This window comes from Pholis gunnellus (genome assembly GCF_910591455.1).
Source record: "Pholis gunnellus genome assembly, chromosome: 14".
Taxonomy (NCBI): Eukaryota; Metazoa; Chordata; class Actinopteri; order Perciformes; family Pholidae; genus Pholis; species Pholis gunnellus.
In genome coordinates, this window is record NC_136541.1 from 9,423,920 (window position 1) to 9,444,282 (window position 20,363).

General features: G+C 41.4%; 2 protein-coding genes across 2 annotated transcripts in view; both read right to left on the minus strand.

Annotated features, from left to right (window-relative positions):
* Positions 1-643: 643 nt before the first annotated feature.
* twsg1a (twisted gastrulation BMP signaling modulator 1a) lies at positions 644-16,570 on the minus strand. Its single transcript, XM_079172644.1, has 5 exons — positions 16,446-16,570; positions 15,425-15,583; positions 7,242-7,341; positions 2,119-2,379; positions 644-1,082 (listed from the first exon to the last, which is right to left on the minus strand). The coding sequence occupies exons 2-5, from the start codon at positions 15,548-15,550 to the stop codon at positions 901-903; spliced, it is 669 nt and encodes a 222-aa protein (XP_079028770.1). The 5' UTR covers positions 15,551-15,583; positions 16,446-16,570; the 3' UTR covers positions 644-900.
* A 1,840-nt stretch (positions 16,571-18,410) lies between these two features.
* Positions 18,411-20,363, minus strand: part of ankrd12 (ankyrin repeat domain 12) — a 28,680-nt gene continuing 26,727 nt past the window's right edge. Inside the window, exon 12 of the mRNA XM_079173167.1 lies at positions 18,411-19,671. Coding sequence (XP_079029293.1) covers positions 19,486-19,671 — 186 coding nt within the window. The 3' untranslated portion in view covers positions 18,411-19,485. The remainder of the gene's footprint in view (positions 19,672-20,363) is intronic.

Genomic DNA, 20,363 nt, shown 5'->3' on the forward strand with positions numbered 1-20,363 from the left:
CATGTGGACTTTGCCAAATGCTGCGGTTGCACTAAGAAGACTCGTGGTCATCCTGACACATGAAACACATTAGGCCTCTGATCTTTGTTGGCACCATCTGCTCCAAATCCACAGCTGCAATTGCGAAATGAGGTCGTGATTCAATATCACAAAAAAGAAAAAGAAAAGACAAACAAGGTCTCATTGTGCATCCGGTACATTAGTCAGTGCAAACTGCTGTTGCATGCCAATTGGGAACAGAATCAGTGATAGGGCACCCTGCTGCCCTTTTGAAAACGCACTGGCATTACAAAGAGCACTTGTGTGTGGCGGTGAGAGATTGGCATCGGTAAATGTTCCCTTTCCCCTCCACTTGCATGAGACGGTCATTGAGCAGTGGAACACCTGTGGAACAGAATGGTATAACAACAACTGTGTTTCCCCAGGAAATTATGCGTTTCCTGACTCGGGCAACACTAGGCTAAGATTAGAGCAGGAGACGCGCAGCAGGGAGAACAAACATTCACTATTCCACTCGTGCACTTTTTTACACATCATTTTAAGAAAATATTTAGAGAAAGAAAAAAACATACTTTAAGATCAGACACCTTTCTGTGAGACAACACAGTCCTTGTCACCAAACTTTTCTTTATTTGGCATGCGACTGGGATTTAGCAGACCATAATTGTAAAAATACGTTATTCATATACACCTCTAGTAAAAAACACTATTGAAAACATATCTAAAAATATACAGTGAGACATAACAGCAGAATAAAAACAATTTGCTGGAGTAGGAGGAGGGGTGTAGGGGGTATTTTACAAGGTAACTGAGGAATGCTAACACATAACAGTCATAGTTTCCTCTGCCCTCAGTCCTCTGGTATGGCCCAGACATTTGGTACCAATATGTGCCCGCACTTCAGAAGAGACAGTTCATGCACTTCACAGCCTTGCTGCCGTAGTCTACACACTCGGGTCCGATGCACTGGCAGCAGGCGTTGTGAAACCAGCGGTACTTGGATCCTCCCATTGACTCACAGTATAGTTTACACTGACGGATAGACACGCAGTCGTCAAAGTAGACCACCGTGCACATGTTTTCTGAAATAAAAATGTTTTCAAAAGAAAGGGAAAGAAAAAAAAACGTGAGTCACAAACCCAGTAAAACGTGGTTTATAAAAACAAGGAGCATTTTAAAGTAAGTACCTTTAACCATCAATGTTCCTACTTTAACTTCAGGGAGGGAATTAATTTTCTGCAACTAAGTATGACCATATGTGCTTGATGAGTTAACTGCTCGGCTCTGTGGGAACACTCCCATTACGAGTGTGTCTTTACAGCAAATAGTACTGGCTCAGAGGCAGACAGCTAAAACACCCACAAATGAAACTCATTTTAAAAAATGGCACAGGAATAACACTTTTAACACAGTTACAATTACCTAAACTAGAGGTCTTTTGGCAGTCATGTCCCCCTGAATTGATGAAAGCCTGACCCAACTAAGCAGACTTTGTAGTCTGCTTCAGCTTTGGGCAGGGCCTACTTTTATTACCACTCTTTGTGTGAGTGGGCATAAATGCAAATAAAAGATTTAACTGGACATGACATGACTAGAAAAGTATGTAATAGCAATGTGCATGTGAGTAAAGCTCACTTTTTCTCACGTAGTGTAACTTATTTCAAAACTTCATGAGTAACGTTAGATGCAAGGTCTCTATTGGAGCTTCAAACCAGTCCAGCTAATATAACTCCTTGATTGGGGAGTTAAATCCATAAAAATGCTTCATATTTAATGAGCTCATCATATGTTTTATATGTCAAAACACAATCAGCAAAGTCATTATTCACTATAGCTACCAAATAAATGGAGTAAAAAGTACAATATTTCCTTCTGAATAGAGGTATAAAGAAGTATAAAATGGAAATACAATATATCCAAGTACCTCCAAATAATATTTACGGTAAGTAATGTACAATACTTGAGTAACTACATTCAGCCGCAGGTCACATGTCTATTTTGGGGACATCCACACCTTTTCGTTCTTATTTTACACTGTAAAACTTCAATATATGGATTAATATGGATACAATATAGATTTCTGCGAGCTAAAATAATCCTTCACAGCTCAAGCGTTACCTTGTGTGTCGTAGCTGGCGTGGATGCTGTTGCTCGGCAAGGAGACGTTCTGAGGCTGGCTGTCGAGCGACTCCAAGAAGGACACCAGGTTCTCGTGATGGGAGAGCTCCTCGGCGACGGGGAAGGACACCACCATCATGTTGATCGGTGCGTCGCCCTCTGTGAGGGCGCGGAACAGCGAGGGGATCGGACGGTGCAGCTCCTCCACGGTGCTCTTTGACGTGGCCGGAGTGTCGCTGTAGTTCTTGGGGTTACACATCCCTGACATGAAAAGACGGGCGAAGACATTAGAGGTCAGTTCATGGACACTGTTTTGTCTCTATTCAGCCATGCAGATAGTTGTATTTGCACAGGGTTTCTGAGATACATTATCTGTCACTTTACTTTTTTAATGGAGGTGAATGGAATAGTTTGTGGTGGTCACAGTATTTTTTTTATTTATTACCAGAGATATTGTCCCTGTTACTCTGATTTAATCCAGGCCTCCAAAGTTTTCTGAAATTGTATTTCTAAATATGCTAATTTAGAATTATCTAATGGTAACTTTTGGTGAATTTAGGAGAAATCTACAGACACAAATAGACACAGCAGTAAAATAAGCACCTAAATGTGTATTTGGATGTTTTCTTTCCACTAGTCTGAAAGAAGACTTTGGAAGCAAAATAGCCCAAAATCTCAAAACTGACTTTGTTCATATACTGTATATCCTAAATGTTGTTTCAAAGCCTTCTCTACACTGCCAGGTACGCAATTCTAGTGGAAGATACGGAATTCTAGTTCAATACTACCAAAATATGTGACCATTAAACTAATGTTGAGTTGAGTTTTCTTTAAATCAGCCTTTAAAAACCCGACATGTTTAATATGTGTGTCATTATCGAACGACAACGCTTCTTCATGTCATCATTCTCCTTAAATTCATAGATGTACTAGCACTGAGGACGTGACCTCGTGTCCTCAGTGCTAGCACAGCCATGACTCTGGTGGAGACAGAAATCTGAGGAGGAGATCTTAAAATCTGGGTAAATAAAACAAAAACTATCTCCATGTCTCGATTCCACAAAGGTTTTTGTTTTTGTTTTGTGATTTGGGTGAGCTGACCCTTGAAGCGTATTGGCATGGTTTCATGGCTAAATGGTTTCACACATGATTTCAACTCACAGGGGCAGTTTTGTAAAACCACACAGCTGTCAAGAGTATCTTGTCTCAATTAAGATCCTTTTAACACTTCATTTAATTTCCAAATACAGTAGTAATCATTTGACAAAGTCCCCACATCCTCTGATATGATCTTCCTAAGCCTTCAAATGAGTCAAAGTGAATTACAGCTAATGGGTAAATCATTTAATGGGGAACCGAGTTTGACAGTAGAATTGGATTACAAACCGATGCTAAAAGCAGAGCCAGGACAGCTGTTTTAGATAAAGCTTACACATGGGTCCTCCCTTCATGTCCTCACTCCCTCCTCCTCCCTTCCTCTAAAATACAAACTGTCCTCTCCCCGCCGCTCCTCTACTGGGCCGCTCTAACCACTCGCAGATACACACTTCAAAGTAGCCAGCGTTTGGCACAGATAACATGTTTAGAGTGGAAACTTACTAAAAGTGGTCATAAGGCTAGCGCTGTGAGGAAAAAAATAAAAGCCTATAAATGAGAAATATATTCTAGCTTAAAGCTACAGGCTGTCTTCAGTGTGTAGCAGGCCTGTTCAGTAAAGACAACTCCACCACCGTAACATCTGTGCAGCAGCAAGTTCAGCGCTCAGTCAGATCCTTCCTTGTATTTGTGTTCCACATGAAAGAGTTTTAATAAAGCCTCCTTGTCAGCACGTACGGTAATTTCTGTCCGTCAAAGCTGATCCGAGAGCCTGCTGGTTTACAGGGGCCAGAGAGGTAGACAAGGGTGGCCCAGGCCCCCCCTTGGTGACCACCCTACCAGAGTCAGACGGTGATAGGTAGTTGGCCTACCGGCTACGGGTCCAGGGTCCCCCCCACACCTAAGCTACGCCCGTGGCTGCCAGCAGCTCCTCACAGGACGCTGATTGGTCCGTGCTCTGGCTTACTCGAGCCTGACAAGATGGACTTGGTTTGATATGTGATCCGCATCCAGCTGCCATGCACAGCCACCATGGAACCTCCGTATGAAACAGTCCTGCTTTAAAGTAAATCAAACAACTGCAAAGAGATGCAAACGACTAGAAAAATAAATGTAACAAATGACCGGAAAGATGCACAAAACAACGCGGAAAACGGCAAATCAGTTGTGCAGAACGAGACACAAAAGATGCAGAGCGACGACAAAGACATGCAAAATGACCACAGAGACACAAAACAAGACACAAAATTTCTTGTAGATAAAAAAAAAATGGCGAAAAGGAAAACAAAATGACAACAGAGATGCAAAACAAGAGAAACAAAATGACTAAAAAGAGACGCAGGACAACCTCAAAGAGATTCAAAACGACCACAAAGAGACACAAAACAAGCCATTCTGTGTCTCTTGTTCCAATAAAGCTTGTGTTGGGGGCATTGTCCATGTCTGTGTCCAGCAACCAAGTCTTTAAATTTGAGTCCGACACACATTTTTTTACCTATTTTACAAAAGCGCCCCCATTCTTTGAATCTGAGCCCCAGTCTGCCCCCCCCCCCCTCCCATCCACAAGTGTCCCGCCCCTGCTGGTTTTGAAGCAGGTTACAGATGAGGAGAGGAGTTAACAAGCTGAAAGTTTTCTTCTTTCACAAATCCGGTTGTTTTGGATTTCGCAGGGATTTATACCCCCACCGCACATCGCCGCCGGGAGGCTGAAAGTCAAAGTTCATTTGAGCGGGTCGACCTCCTCGTCCCCCCTCTCTTCCGGCTTCTCCATCCTTTGATCTTCTGGAGGACCTCGAGACTTCCTGTCCACATGTGTAGGTGCTACTTAGCAGTGACAATGCTCCTTTAATTTCCTGCGCTCTCCTGAGCGGTGGTCCTTCTCGGCTCTGCTTTGCGTTAACCTCCACGTTGTCACCTCTCAGAGGCACCTTCGGTATCTGGCTTCACTCTCCTCACACTCTTCTCGTATCAGAGCAGCAACACTCTGAACAAACCGGTTCCTTTCTAAAGCAGCACGCTGCTCAACTGTTAAGTGCATTTCAGCCACGAGCTAATTTTTCACAGGCTTTTTACCGGGAGAAAGTGCTCGGCGACAGGGTGACTGAGACGAGTGTCACATGCGTGGAGTGAGATTCGTGCCAGAATCTTTTTAAATATGTTGCAATCCCGGTATGATCAATTATGGGGCTCATGGCCTACTGTAGTATCACTTTCTGTTACCTGTATTTCATTTCACTCAACTGTACATAACTTCTTCTTTTCACACGTTTCATACTACACACTTGCTTGTTGTTTAAACCTAACCAGTCTAATTTCACTGTATATACTGCTTCTGTAAATAATGTCCACATCACAGTTACACGACTGATGTATCAGAGCTGCAATTACTCTACCACATGCATATTTCATAGATTGGTTGTATGTTCATTTTGTATATTAAATCATTTGGTAACTTTACTTCAACCCTCAATTTAGCATTCATAAGCACTATAGATGGTTTATAGAATACTAAAATATAGGTGTAAGTAAATATAAGAGTATAAGTATAACTCGTCCTGTGGGCATCCACAAGCGGAGGCTGCTGTATAAACATAGACTGTATATAAGAAGTGGACGTAGTCATCGTGAGGTCACTCTTTGGTTTGTGGGCTACAGTTTTGGAGCCTTGAGTTGTCGCCATCTTGGCTTTTTGCAAAAACCAGAAGTGACATGAGAGGCTGGAGTTAAGTACAACAGAAGGCTGAATAAGACTTTTAGGCGACCAAAGATGTTACAGTTAACTTTCATGAGCTGGAAACACACTGTGAGAAGGTTAAAGATGTAAGACAAAGACACGGACAACTCCCAGACCGGACAGCGCCGTGGTAGCCACCTGTCAATCACATGGTAGCCTTATTGGCTTTATCGTCTATTTTACTCTAAATGTGACGTGCTGTATAGGAGAAGACTTGAAACTTGCCATTGAGACCATAAACTCATGCTCACAATGTTTACTGAGGTAATAAATCAAGTGTGAAGTTGAGTCATTTTCTCATGGACTTCTATACAATCGGACTTATTGTTGGAACCAGAGGAGTCGCCCCCTGATGGCCGGTAGAAAGAATGCAAGTTTAAGGCACTTCTGCATTACTTCACTGTTCAGACCTGCGCCTGCGTATAAACATATAACGTAAGACTATATAGTAAAACACAGGTGTAATAATACAAAATGAGTCTTCACAGGAGAAGGTAATTGTTAACAAACATTGTACATTGATAAACACTTAAAAATGTCATTAAATCTGCTTATAGGGAGTTATAATCCATTTATTAAAATGTTTTATATGTGGCTCATAAATGATTATTGGGGGTTTAAAGTAAAATGTTACCATTAACTTTTATATAAATATATATGCACAACACAATCAAATCTATCACTCTAACTGGAGGTTATGACACCAGCTATGACATGAACACAATATGATAAAAGAACAACTCTAAAAATGATGTTGTTAATTAAATTAACTTTTGAAATGAATTTAGAGAGAAAACTTTGAACATGAAAATAACATCCTAAAACTCTAATAAGTTATATAAACTTTCTTTTATGAACTCAGACTGCAATTTATAAAAAATATTTTATTCCTTGTCAGCAGCTGTTATTTTAATGGCAGATATGATGGAAAAGTCTTGATCAGGTGAACACAGCAGCAGCAGCACCAGATGATAAAATCCTACATGAAGGATGAACTAAGGAAACTAAATCTGAAGTCAGAGTTTCGCGCATGAAATTAAATTCAAATTAAATTTCACTCCTGCGGTTTTACATTAAATTGTGCCTCAACCTTCCACAAACAAACCCGACAGATGAGTCATTGATGCATCTCAAATGCAAATCTTTGCTGGCACTAAGCGCTCTTACAGACGTTCAGCTCAACAGTCATCACGGAGCGTGGGCTACAGAGAAAAGTCAAAAATGAAATGCTGACTTAACTTTGCCGCTGTCGGCTCTAAATTGTGTTGCTAATAAATGGAGACGCAGTACTCACCTACGCAGTCGCAGCACTCCTCCCAAAGGTTCCCCAGACACAACATGCACTCTTTACAGCAGGAACAGTTCCCATCAGACGGACGACACTGGCACAGCTCCTGCAGGACACACACAGTAATCAGTAACATACGAAACAGAACCAAAGACCATCACGGATCCATAACACTTCTAATATGAGACTGTTTGGTAGCCCGATTGTTTGACTGAATTGCCGTTTTGTTTCACGTTTGAATTGCTGATAAAAACCAAGATTTGGGCAGAAATTCAGAAAGTCTGGAAGAATGCTGATAATATGGAGTTGAGGTGCAGATATTGGACATGATGCACGGCTACATGAGGCTTTCAAGGCTCTTAATTAGGGTTAACATCTGTGTTGCGTTGACATTGGCTTCACTCCATCATTGTTTGGTGTCCCACAGATCCCGCTGCTGCACTGTATGTTTTAAGATAACAGGAAAGATTGAAAATCAATCATCTTTGTCTTTTAAATGTTCTCTGAGACCCGAAACAGAAGGAAAGTAACATTTATTGTAGCAGGCTGAAATACCATCAGCTAAAATCATGTTAAGATGCCATTTTTTAAACAAAATTAGGAAAAGTATCGAGGAAATAAAACTATTGAATGTGTTTTTGATCTGCAGAGAACACCTGAACCAAGCAGCAACAAGGTGCAACCTCCACATTTTGTTAAAATTCAAAGACAGTGGTATAGTATTTATGGATTTCTATATATATATATATATATTTTAAAGGTTGAGCTTTATTATTGGCCATTGAATTGTAATCAGCCCGAGATGCTAATCCTTTATTGCCTTTTACAAAATGATGTTTCAAAAGGCTGTCGTGAGAAATCTTTTTCCTCCCGAGCTAATCAGTGTAATTTGAAGAAAATTAAAAAATGCAACCGTCCATCACACCTCATAATTAAATCAAGAATGCTTTTCATTATTCCAGGTCTGATAGGTGCAGTAGCAGCAGACAGAACACAACATGTAGACACAGTCCTGTACAAACAGGAGACGTACCATTAAAACACACAAAGAGCAACAGCTGCAGGTTCGTTTCGTGTTGTACAGTAACTATTACTGCACGGCATGTGGCGTGTGTGGTATCTATAGAAGTATGTAACATCGTAATAACTGTGGGAAAAAAAATAAACCTCCGCTGTATTTCAATTCAGGAACACAGCGGGTTCTGACACGTCCAACTTCACAGTATTCAAAACTTTGTCATGAATGTTTTTTACACGCTCAGCATCTGACAAGTGCTGTACTTAACGCAAGTACAAATGAAGGTACTTGTACTTTACTTGAGTGTTTCCATTTTAGGCTCCTCTACACTTCATTCTACTCCACTACATTTGTCTGAAAGCTATCGTTACTTTTCAGATCAAGACTTAAACATACACAGTTTATACAGTTGTTCAAATGTTAATAATGAGTTTGCATAATGAGTACTACTGCTGCTAATACTTTAACTTGTAACAGAGTATTTTTTTTATATCAAAGTATTACTATTTACTTCTTCCACTACCGCTGACTGAGTTTTCATTTCAGGGCAGTCTTTAACTCTTTAGGGACAAGTTCAAGAGGAGTCTTCATGACAAAAACACAAGTTCAAAACCAGGTCAAGTGTCAAAGGATGTAAAGTCATCCGGCATAAAGACATAACATCACGTTGTTTGCTGAGATCTTGTGAATGTGGTGACTCTGAAAAGTCCTCCAGGGTGTCGGACATGTTTTAAACAAACCAACAGGTTAACAAAACTTACTTTAAGGGGAAAACAGAGACAGACTGTGAAATAATTACCCAAACTCTCCACTGTAGACACCCATCACAGGCTACAGAAGAAAGTCCTGGTTCAACTTACTGTACTTTCTCACGCAGATCTTCTACACAATATTGTTTGCAGCAGTTTGGGTGCGCTCGCTTTCAGAATAGAGCGGTTTGGATAATCAAAGCCTTACTGTATGATCGTCTGACTGCTCTTTGCTTAAACGACCCGTGTAACCAGAACTTAGTGACTACAATGTTATTATAGCTGGTTGTAACCCAAGTTGTTGTAAACCAGACTTATTCTTTAATTCAGGGACGCACCGACCGAAAACACTCTGACCGTATTCAACGGATCAGGAGGCATCGGCAATAAGCGCTGATCAAAAAAGAGCCAAATTAAAGTTTGTTGTCAATGTCAGTATAAAAGTCAGTGTTTATGCTTTCAGTTACATTCATGTTACCTTCCTGAAATTAATCCAATAAGGGTCATGCAGCATGGAAGAGGATGTTGATCAGCTCTTGATATCGACAAATGCCCCTAGTTTTAATTGATTTAATTTATTTAATAGCGACTAAAGAACGCTATCAAAACCATATCAATAAAAACAGAATATGAAAATGCCTTTCAAGACATTCAAATAAAACAAACTTATCTGATTATAATTTTGAATACAAATAATTAGTTTCTAAGCATACATTCATTATCCTGTAACGGAAGTATCACACAGATCACAGAAGTAAAATGAAACGTAATAGAAGGAGAATAAATAAATGAACTCCAATTAACCTGTCAGCCAAACAAACTGCTTGTTAGAAACAGTACAAAGTTTCCACAAACTGCTGGTTTACAGCTTTGTTGTTAAATGTATGCATGTAAGAAGTGTGTTTATCCGGTTTAAGTATTTATTTCTTACGCACAGATCTTTTCATTTTTGTTAATATGCTTCATGCACAGGGGGGGGGGGGGGGCGCTCTTGCAGAGAACGTCTCTTGTTGCTTTTTATAGATGTAATATTATTACAAGAGCTTCTGCAAACATCCAATAACATGCAACCTCTGCTGATCCCATAACTCTTCAACAAACACTTAAATAGCTTCATTCCTCAACGTCAGTTTGTCTCGGGGGATGCAGAGACAGTGAAGGAAACCAAAACTCAAAACGTGTAGGTGGGGTTGAAAAGTGGGTCTTTCTCCCCCCTCTGTTCTCTCCTGACACAGAACAGGGAGCACATTCCTCCAAGTCAAGGTCACCGCGATGAGGGAGGTGGGGAGGGGGGGGGGGGGGGGGGGGGGGGACTGAGGGAGGGAGAGAGGGAGAAGAAAACACCTGGAGAACAGAACATGGCTGCTCCCCTCACCCCCAAACAACACACTTCCCCCCTCCTTCCCTCCCTTTCTCCCTTGTTTTTTCTCCTTTCAGCCTTTTTCCCTCCCCCTCATGTCCCCCCCTCCCTCCCTCTCTCTTTCTTCCCTTTTGCTTTCTTTTCTATTTTTCTTCTCCCCCTTTATATCTTCGCAGAAGCCATGTCCTTCACAACAACAGTCCCGGCAACGATAAAAGACTCTCCCATGACTCACCAAGTGAGGGATCGCAAAACCACACACAGTTCACTTAATCACCAGCCTCTCAATCCCCAAACCTCTGATCAAGATCCGATCCCGTGAGTAATTATGACTCTCAAAAGGTGGAATTATATATGTCAAAAAAGAAAGAAAAAAGAAACCGCTGCTGGTGAAAAACCTGCATCTCAAATTTCACAACTCAGAAACATTTGATAAAAACTATTCATGGGAATAAAAGTTACTTCCTGGTATCTTAACGGACGTAGTTAAACAAACAAGATATAAGATATGTTTTCAGCGCCATATTTAGCGTCCAAACATGGCGAGTAGTGTTGATCTTCTCATCTAACTAAGTCTGATCTAAGAAAGTGAATTTCCTCCTTTTAAAAATGATTTATTATTAAGTTTAAAGTCAGATACAAGCTCTTACCGTAATGCCTAGTATATACACATAGAACAACACAATGTGGGGGATAGTTTGACTTTTTCAAAGCGGAGGCTGACATCTTCAGTTTCTGAACACAATGCGTATGAAACTGCTTTTGTGCGTCACTTCTTGCGTCACTTTCTCTCCCTGTTCCCCGCTTCCCTCAAGACACAAAAACACACGGCCTCATACATCTTCCTGACGTACAGCGAACGAGTGAACTCTGGCAGACAGAGCACGAAAAATTGTTCAGACATACTATAAACTGAAACGTTGAGGACATCAGAATGCCCGCAACAATTTTGACCAATAAAAAATAGGTTGGATGTGGAGCAATCACACGAAAATTAGAGAAAATAAAGCCAGAAAGAGAGATTTTAGAGAGACTCGCTTAGCCTGTTCGCTAATGCAGAGCAGGTTAGGACATTTTCATTGGGTATAACTGAAACAATCTGATGTCCGTTTGTATCTATGAAAGGGACGTATAGCCTGTTACCAAACCCTAAATGCAAAAAGTGAATTTGGGCATGCACCGTGCTTATTTATCAATATTTTTGCTCATGGCTGGTAGCACCCTAAAGCAGCTAAAGCATTCCTTTAAACATTCCTTTAAAGTCATGAGTCTAAATGGCACAAATACAGAAAACTATAAAAACTGAAATAAAAGCATAAAAAACCATAGTGAGCAGCAATAGTATTTTCATCCAAAGACGGTTAACATGTAATCATTTTGTCAAACATTTATCAAGCAAAACATTCTCTGGTTCCAGCTCCACACATTTAAGGATTTGCTTTGTTTTTCTTCTATGATCGTAAATTAAATTGAGTTCTGGGCCGTTGGTTGGACCAAAGAATTTTGAAGACGTCACCTTGGGTTGTATAAACTTTGTGACGGACGTTTTCATACACCACTACGACATTTAACAGATTAAACAATCGCAAGACTAAGACGAACAACTTCCTCGCTGAACTGGATGAGGTTATCTCAACGACTTTAAGAGCTCCTATTAGGCTTCCCTCAAGCGGGAGCTGCTGTGATCAGTCAAAACTCAGCTGCAGCGAGACAAAAGGGACTCTGGAGAGAAAGTGAACATGTGCTGCCTCGTCCTGCCGAGCGACCGCTGCTGTGTGTTAACTTTGAAATCTGCTGCCCCACCCTGCTGCACAGCCCGGCCTGGACAGAGTCGGCTTGTGAATCTCTGCACCAAACTGTATATTTCCCTCAGCCAGCCTCCCCCAACACACACACACACACACACCTCCTCCTGACCCTGGCCTCCCCTCCCTCCCTCCTCTCAGGTTCTCCCACCCTCAGGGGTTTTGGGGGAATTCAGACAAATGACTTGAGATGGCAGCAGAGCGTAAGAGCGAGCGTCGGACGGCAGATCCCACTAATCACAAGCAACATGGAGCTTCTAGAGAGGGGCGAGAGGCAGGAAGGGTTTCTCCTTCACGGCACACGCACCATCGCTCTCTCGCCTCTGACAGCTAGCAAGTCGGTGTCGGCGGGGTCGCGGAAGCTACAGAGCTACAGTGATTCATCAGGCGAAATAAGCCACCTGGAAGTAAAGAAGAACAAGCAGCAACCACAAATGTTCCGCTGATCCCAGGAGGTTTAAATTGTAGAGCAGGAGGAGCAGAAGCTGGTGGTTTTGGGAGCACTAAGTTTGCAGACGGAAATCTGTAAAACGGACCACGAGACACTTTATTTCCTGTGAAGATTGACTTATTTTTAGACTGGAAGTTCTGTCTTAATAAAAACTTTACATTTGCAGTACAGGCAAGTGGGCAGCATTGACATGTGAGTGCTGCTGAAACCGACAATGAATTAATTAGGTGATGGGGGAAATGTGTATTAATAAGACAAATTGAACCAGATTTCTGGTTCAAGCTTTTCAAATGTGAGAATTTGCTGTTTCTTTTTTAAATCATTGTAAATGGAATAACTTTGTTTTTTTTCTGATTAAAACAAGCTAATCAATGGACTGTGGGAAATGTCAACAGGCATTATTTTAGTGGACGAAACAATTAACTGAATATATTGGCAGTCAAAATCATCTTTTAAAGCAAGAACTTTTTAGTTTTTAACTTTGTCACAGAGACTCAAGTTGCCTAAAATAAAAAGCAACAGATACTAAAATTGCGCTATCGTGTTTCTGAAGTTGCATCTTAAATTAATTCATAGATTTGTCATCATTTCATGTTTCTATGGTTGCTGTTGTGTTCAGATGCATATTTGTGTCGTGTTGTTAACGGCTCCTTCAAGGCAAGTTTCCCTTGAAGCAACATAAAAATGAAGTAATGGTTCGGTTTACTGTTCCAACCCCTCAGGGCCCAGATTCAAGATCATTTCACTAATAGGCATTTGTTGAGAAATCAGAACCACTAAACTAAGGGGGAGTCGTATTTGCTCATTTTGTGGAGTGGTGTTCAACCAAATCACCACAGTAGGGACCCAACAGCAAATTATTGCCAAATGCCGAAAACACACCAGAGCAGCGAAGTGCGGCCTGCGACAAGCTGCAATGCAATATCTATGGAAATCTGTGGCGGCTGCTCAGAGAGGCCGTTTTGATAATTAGGTGAAGTGCAGCCAAACTAAAAGTTGGTGATACATTAACTTTTAGCGGCAAAGTGCGGCCTGAAAATGCCTGCAGCCACTTTATCACGGGAACCCAACAAGATGCCTTAAAGTTGCTTTTTTTTTGTCTGACCAACAGTCCAAAATCCAAAGATATTCAGTGTACAGACGATTTATCAAGAGAGAAAAGCATCAAATCCTCACACACATGATTGGCATTTTGCTTGATAATGGATTTAAGCTATAAATTACAGATACATTTTCTGTAGATTGGGAGGTGTTGGTGGCGTCGTGGTAAAAATGCACATCTGAAGCTCCGTTATACGGGGATCATCAACAAATCCTATAAGGACAAAAGAGTATCCTAAAAAACTATGATAAATTCATTAACCTATTGTTTCAGCTCTAATTAAAACAACTCAACTTCCTGTGCCATGAATCTGGTCTACCTCAACTACCTGCTAAATAAAAACACAAAGAAAAACCTGTAGTTCACTCACACAGTAACTGAGGTCAAACAGGTGAAATGGCCACTGATGTTAAATACAGTACTTTAAAGATGTTAATGGGAGAGGCAGGTCCACTAAACACACAGCAGGTCAAACACACACACACACACACACACACACACACACACACACACAAGAGGACAGAGGACAAGCAGCAGCTGACATTTAACTAGACAGGAGACGTGAAGACAGGCCGACACTTCTCGTCATGTTTTTCCCTCAAAAATAAGGAGAATGCGTGACAGAATGTGTGTAAACTAGCGGCGTACCAACCCCCTGCCCCTCACTGGGCTGCAGACGGGAGGGAAAAAGTGACACAAAGGAAGTGATGCTAGAAAGTCAACAAGAGTCAGAGGAGTTCATGTGAAAAATAAAAAAGGAAACCGCACATAAATCAAAGAAGAAGTATTCCCCGAGACTGACTTGCAGAAGTTGTACAAGTAGAGAGAGCAGGTGTGCGTGAAGCTGGACATTTAGATCACATCTCTGCTGCTCTGCTCGCTCTGGGAAAAACCTTCCCTGCAGACTTCACTCAGCTTATCGAGAGGAATGTATTTGAATTCTTCACAACAGATTCCATCTTTGTTCTCCGATCCAGATATCCATCTCCGTCAGGACAGATTGTAACTTAACTTTGGCTGCTTTTTATGTGAAGTATTTGCACTAAACTGATGTTACAACCGAGGAGACGTACATTCTTGTGTAGTTTTGAGTCTGTCCCGCCAGTTTAATGCTCATTTAAATTGAATAAAAAGAGGGTTTCGACTCTTAACTTGAACTCAACTCTGGCTGGAGGCGACATTTAATTTGTGTTCTGATCAAGAAGAAAAAAAAACAATCTCTGTTTACACAAAAACAGCTGTGACACTGTTGGATGAAAAGCTTGAATTTGGCTGCACTCATGTAGAAAGTTCCCAGTTTAATCTACAGAAAAAAGATCAGCACTCAGATCAGATTATCATGTCTGCAACCACAAAGCTTGTTTGTTTGAGCAGTGATGTAGAGAATACAAAATTAAAAGTATGTGTACATTTTTAAAGAAATCATATGGGATCTTTGAAGATGCAAACCATATATTTGCGTGTAGTTTAACAGCCGTTTAACAGCAACAAACAGAACCCCATTCATTATAATCCACATTTAAAGTATGAAAACGGACATTTAGTATAGTGGGTTGAGTTTGGGTCGATTTCTTTGATTGTGAGTCAGACATTTGTTGCTGCCATGTTTCAGACGGGGATGGAGAAGTCGTTCGTGGTGCAAACGTTCCAACGCTCTCAGTGAAAGTGTGTGTTATAGAGAGTGAAAACCGTGGCGTCCTTTACCTGGATGAGACACTTGCTGACGTCGCTCGCACAGAGGGCTTTGTTGCAGCCGGAGGTCAGAGACAGTCCCGATAGGAGGAAGAGGAGAGCGGCGGCGGCGGGGAGGATCAGCTGACCAGGCCTCATCCTGACAGCTCACCAGCACGGCACTGGAAACACCTACATCAACACGAGACACAGGACAGGACCTCAGGGACCAGCACAAATAAACAAAACTCCATCACGGACATTCCACAGGAGGAAAAAGTGAAAAGCTGCAGTTGGTGCATAATAGATAAGCAGACATGAAAAATGACAAAAGGGGGTGCATGATGCTAAAACTACACTTTTTAGATTTTCTTTAGCCCAATACAGATCTGAAAAGGTAAATCTGTCTCTTTTTTTAATCCATCAACTCCTGAGCAGATTTTAAATACTGAATAATGTTTTTTATACCTCCATACACACACTGTGATGTGTGAAATCTTAATTTCAATGATACAAAGGGCAGCAAAAAAATACAAATACATACACACACATACATATATATATATGTATATATATATATATAAAATATATAAATATCGAAATCAGAGCTTTGTGATGCATTAGAAGCACACACATGACATGTAAACATCCCATTTCCGAGGGGCCTGCGTCCCATTTCATTCAAAGCCAGAACTCACTCGCGTTACTGTGGGATAACAACACACACATCTGGCAACATCAGCTTCCTTTCACCTATTTTTTCCAAAGGGCAGCGCGTGAACACGCCGTCTCAACCCTCTGCTTTTAAACACCTTCGCCACTTTGCTTACACGTCGTTCCATTTGACGTGACGGAGAGAAAACATGTGAGAAACATAAATCCCCTCAGTCACGAACGCGTTTCTTCACCTTTTTTTGGGGGGGGGGGGGGCTCACATCGCTAACACCGAAACTTTATTTCACTCGCGCGCAGCCACGAGAGAGAGAGAGTGAGAGAGAGAGTCGAGCGCAGGAAAACAGCGACATAATAAAGAGAGAAGGAGTTTCAAACTCACCACAACGCCGTTAACGAGTCCGAGACTATTCTTCTTTTCGGAGGGAGAGTGGCTGTTTTCTCTTTGAACTTCTCCAGGATGGTGTTGTCTCTGCCGCCGCTCAAGTGTCCACTGTGTCCAGAGGGCGTCAGTCTCTCCGCAGCAGAAAGCGACAGGCAGTCGGGCGCCTTAAAGGCACACACTCCATTTTCTATCCAACGTCTGAGGAGGAGAGCGCCGGGCCTCAGGTCTCTCACACACACACACACACACACACATGCACACACCGGGGTGTCTGCAGAGTAACGGACATGCATGAGCCGACTCACCGCACCATGAGACATTTACATGTGCGCCACCTTGGAGTTGTGTGCGCCAAAGTATTGTGCGTAAAAACGTCTCCGTTTATCTCCTTTTTGGCCCCAAACTCTGGCCATCGCCCGCCTGCTTAGGTGGGCTCTGTTTCAGCCTCTTTTACATAAGCAGTTCTTTCCCAAGCCACCCCCCACCCCATTAAACAGTCCCTTTGTCTCCTGTCTTATCAGCGGCCTTGTGAGTGCGCTCATTAGGTGAGAAAAGGGCGATTCGGAAGCTGTGAAGTGGTGCAGACTCCCCGCTGAGGCGCGTCCTCCCCCCCTTGAGCTCATTTGTAAGCGGACTATGCCGCGGGAGAAACTTTCTCTCTGATGGTTCTTTTCACTCCACAGGTGTTAACACGGGTTGTCCTTCATCAACACAACACAACGGGCCCCACGTCCTGCAGGAAGATCAGCGAGGAATCCAGGGAGAGACATATACACGTTAATCAGATTCAGCAGTGACTTATTTGGGCAAAGTAAATGTAAGCCAAGGCAAAAAAAAAAGTTTGAATCTTTAAACACGGTAAAGATTATTATTGTATCTTATAAGAAAATTAGTTTTTGAGTTTGAATTATGAAGTTATGTTGGTGTTGTTGTTCCAGGTGGAGGTTATACTTTTAAAAATACACTCATTGGCCAGTTAATGACAAAAGTGCAATAAATCAACAATCCACGAAGGTTTATAATAAAGTTGATTCATTCTTGGTTGCTTTGTCTTATTCTGAGGGAAGTTTCTTATAATAATACAGCCTTGTTGATGCAAACGGGAGTAAAACAAGATAAACATGCCGTTTTGTCTGAGAGTGAGGTGATAAATGATGCTTCTCTCTGCAGTTTGTTGAGACCAATGAACTACAAAGCAGATGTTTTATACTTGAAACGTTGCATTAGACACTGCAGATGATTATCTAAATACAATGAATATCCAACAACATGCAGTACACAGTATACGTTTGTGTACTGAGCAATTTGTGTTTCATACGGTGAAAGAAGTTTCAAGTTATTTTACTTCAGTAAAAGTAACGATACAGTAGTATAACACTCACAAATCTGCATTAAAAATATTTTACTTAAGAGCACATAAGTTTGTAAGCAGCAAAATGTGCTTAAAATATAAAATGTAAAAGTACACAATGCAAAGCTTCAGCAGTGAGATTATTTATCATTCATAGTATTTGAATAGAATTGATGCAGTAATATATAGGCAGAATTGTAATTGATTTAGTTGATATTTAAGGAGGTCGACAACAAGCTGATCAGTATTTGTCACAGCAAGCTCGATAAACTGACTGCATGATCCGTGTTGTGTACAGCGACATCTACTGGCGGAGGAGAACACCGCTGCAAGAGAAGAACTAAAGACGGATTTGAAATGTTAAAATCATTTCTTGTTGGGCGGCCAGGTATGATTATCTTAACAATTCATCTTTTAATTGAAAAATCCTGAATTTTGAGAAACTGAAACCAGTTCTGCATTGTAACACGATAAACAACTAAAATACTTAATAAACAAATAATAAAAACTGTTCATTGACTTACTGATTACTATATTAATTGTTTCAGCTTTAATTTCTTGCGCAGCCTTAAAATGAATGACACCATAACAAACACTTAATTTCACAACAAATAAAATTTATTCAATTATATATTACAAATATGTACATGTCATGTAACAAGTAAATATTAAAATAGACATTTTTTAGAACTATCGTTCAAAAAGGCATTATGTTGAAAAAATAGGTTTTGTTGTGATCTCACATTGAAACTGTAAAAGTATGTTTTTTTCTCCCCTTGGAAGCCACAACAGACTTTAATGTGCTCGAGACACAATGGACAACACATGAGGAGTGAGGCCGCAGAGAGGGACAGAACACAATGGCGCAAAAGAAGAAAGAAAAAAAAAAGCTGGAGCACGTCAGTAAACCTCACAATTAAGTACACAGTACAGCTTTTTTGGGAAAAAAGTACAAACAACGCAACGCATGCACAGCATTTAATTGCCAAAGTCAAAAAACACCAGCTGTGGCGTGGAACTCCAGGTGAGGAAGGAAGAAACGGTAAAAACAAAAAACACAACAGAAGCAAACACATGCTTAAGATTTTAAGCCAACGACAACAAGAACATCACGGACGAAGAGGACGCTTGATATAAAAACCAACTTTGGTCCATTAAAACATGAGACAGAACAAGTTTACAATCAAAATATCTATTATTTTTTGTTTTTACAAGTTTAAAACAATAATTACATGGCTATTTACAAATGCACAATTGTTTTATGTATAAAATAAGTTAAAAAATTAAGAGCACAGTCTGTACACAATGTATGAACACTCACTTTGAAAACAATTGAACTCTCAGTTGTGTGTTGATGAGGAGTAGTAGCAGGTGGTTGTCGTCCACACTTCTGTCCCGCCCCAGCTTTTGGTCTCTGCTCCCTGGGCTTCATCTGTGGCCTGGACCCCTCGTTCTCCACGAGGAACAGTCGGCCTTCGTTCCCCGTCCTCGTGGTGGGCGCGCCGGTTTGGACTGCAAGTTCGCTGGAGTCAATTCGTCTCTTTTCTGAATGCTTTTCTTTTCTTTTTTACTACCGCCACATTCTAAGTGCTTCACATTTTCATTTCCTTTTCTTCGAATGTGCGGGCTGCCTCTCGTGTCCGTGATGCGGCCGGACGCCTTGGCAAAGCACGTCCGTCCAAGAGCTCATATCGGGGTCAGGTCGAAGTCGTCGTTGACCTCCACCAGTGGGATGTAGAACTCCGGAATCTCGAAGATGCTGGTGGACTTGTAGGTGGCCGGGTCCAGCTCCTGCAGCTTGAGCTGCCACTCCAGACGCTGCACGGCGTTCAGGGCCGCCGCCTCATGCTGCTGCCTCATCAGAAGACACGTCTGTGGAGGGGAAAAAAAGGTACATTTATTATTTTATCCAACCAGATGTTCTCGTTACGATCGAGAACGGCTATGTTTTTTGTGACACCAAAGCTAGCAGGCATAAGGAGATTGTTTGTCACAATCCTCCATCCTGCTGTTGGACTCAAAGATGCTGCAGTATAAAATCCTGTACTCTCTGTACTACGGTTCTACAGGTTTTTAAACGAGACCATCACATTCAGGTTACAACCGTACTGTGATAAAATCAAGGAAACATAACAGGATAAGCTGATAAACTTTGGCATCCTTGTTAACATTTTAAGAAGAAGGGAGGGAATCAAACTGAACTCTTTCAGGAGCTCAGTTTACGGGCAAAGAAAAACATCGACCGCACAATTTGTTTGTTCAGGTTATGTTTTCAGCTGTAGACTGCCGCCAGCCCTGACTTCAAACTTTATCCATCATTTCCTGATGTCGAGTTCATTCGCTGAGGAGTCTGGCCTTCTTGCCATGATTCCTCTCCGATTGAAGGATGATTCCTTTCATCAGTAACACCAAGCTGATTACTGATAGAATTATTTATTTGTTCTGTATTAAAAACGTTTTTTGCTCAGTTCACAGAAAGGCAGCACCTCTTCATACCTTCTATCTGGCTGTGTGACACCACAGGTGGAAAGAAACGTTCAGCCAGTTAACAGACCATTAAAGCT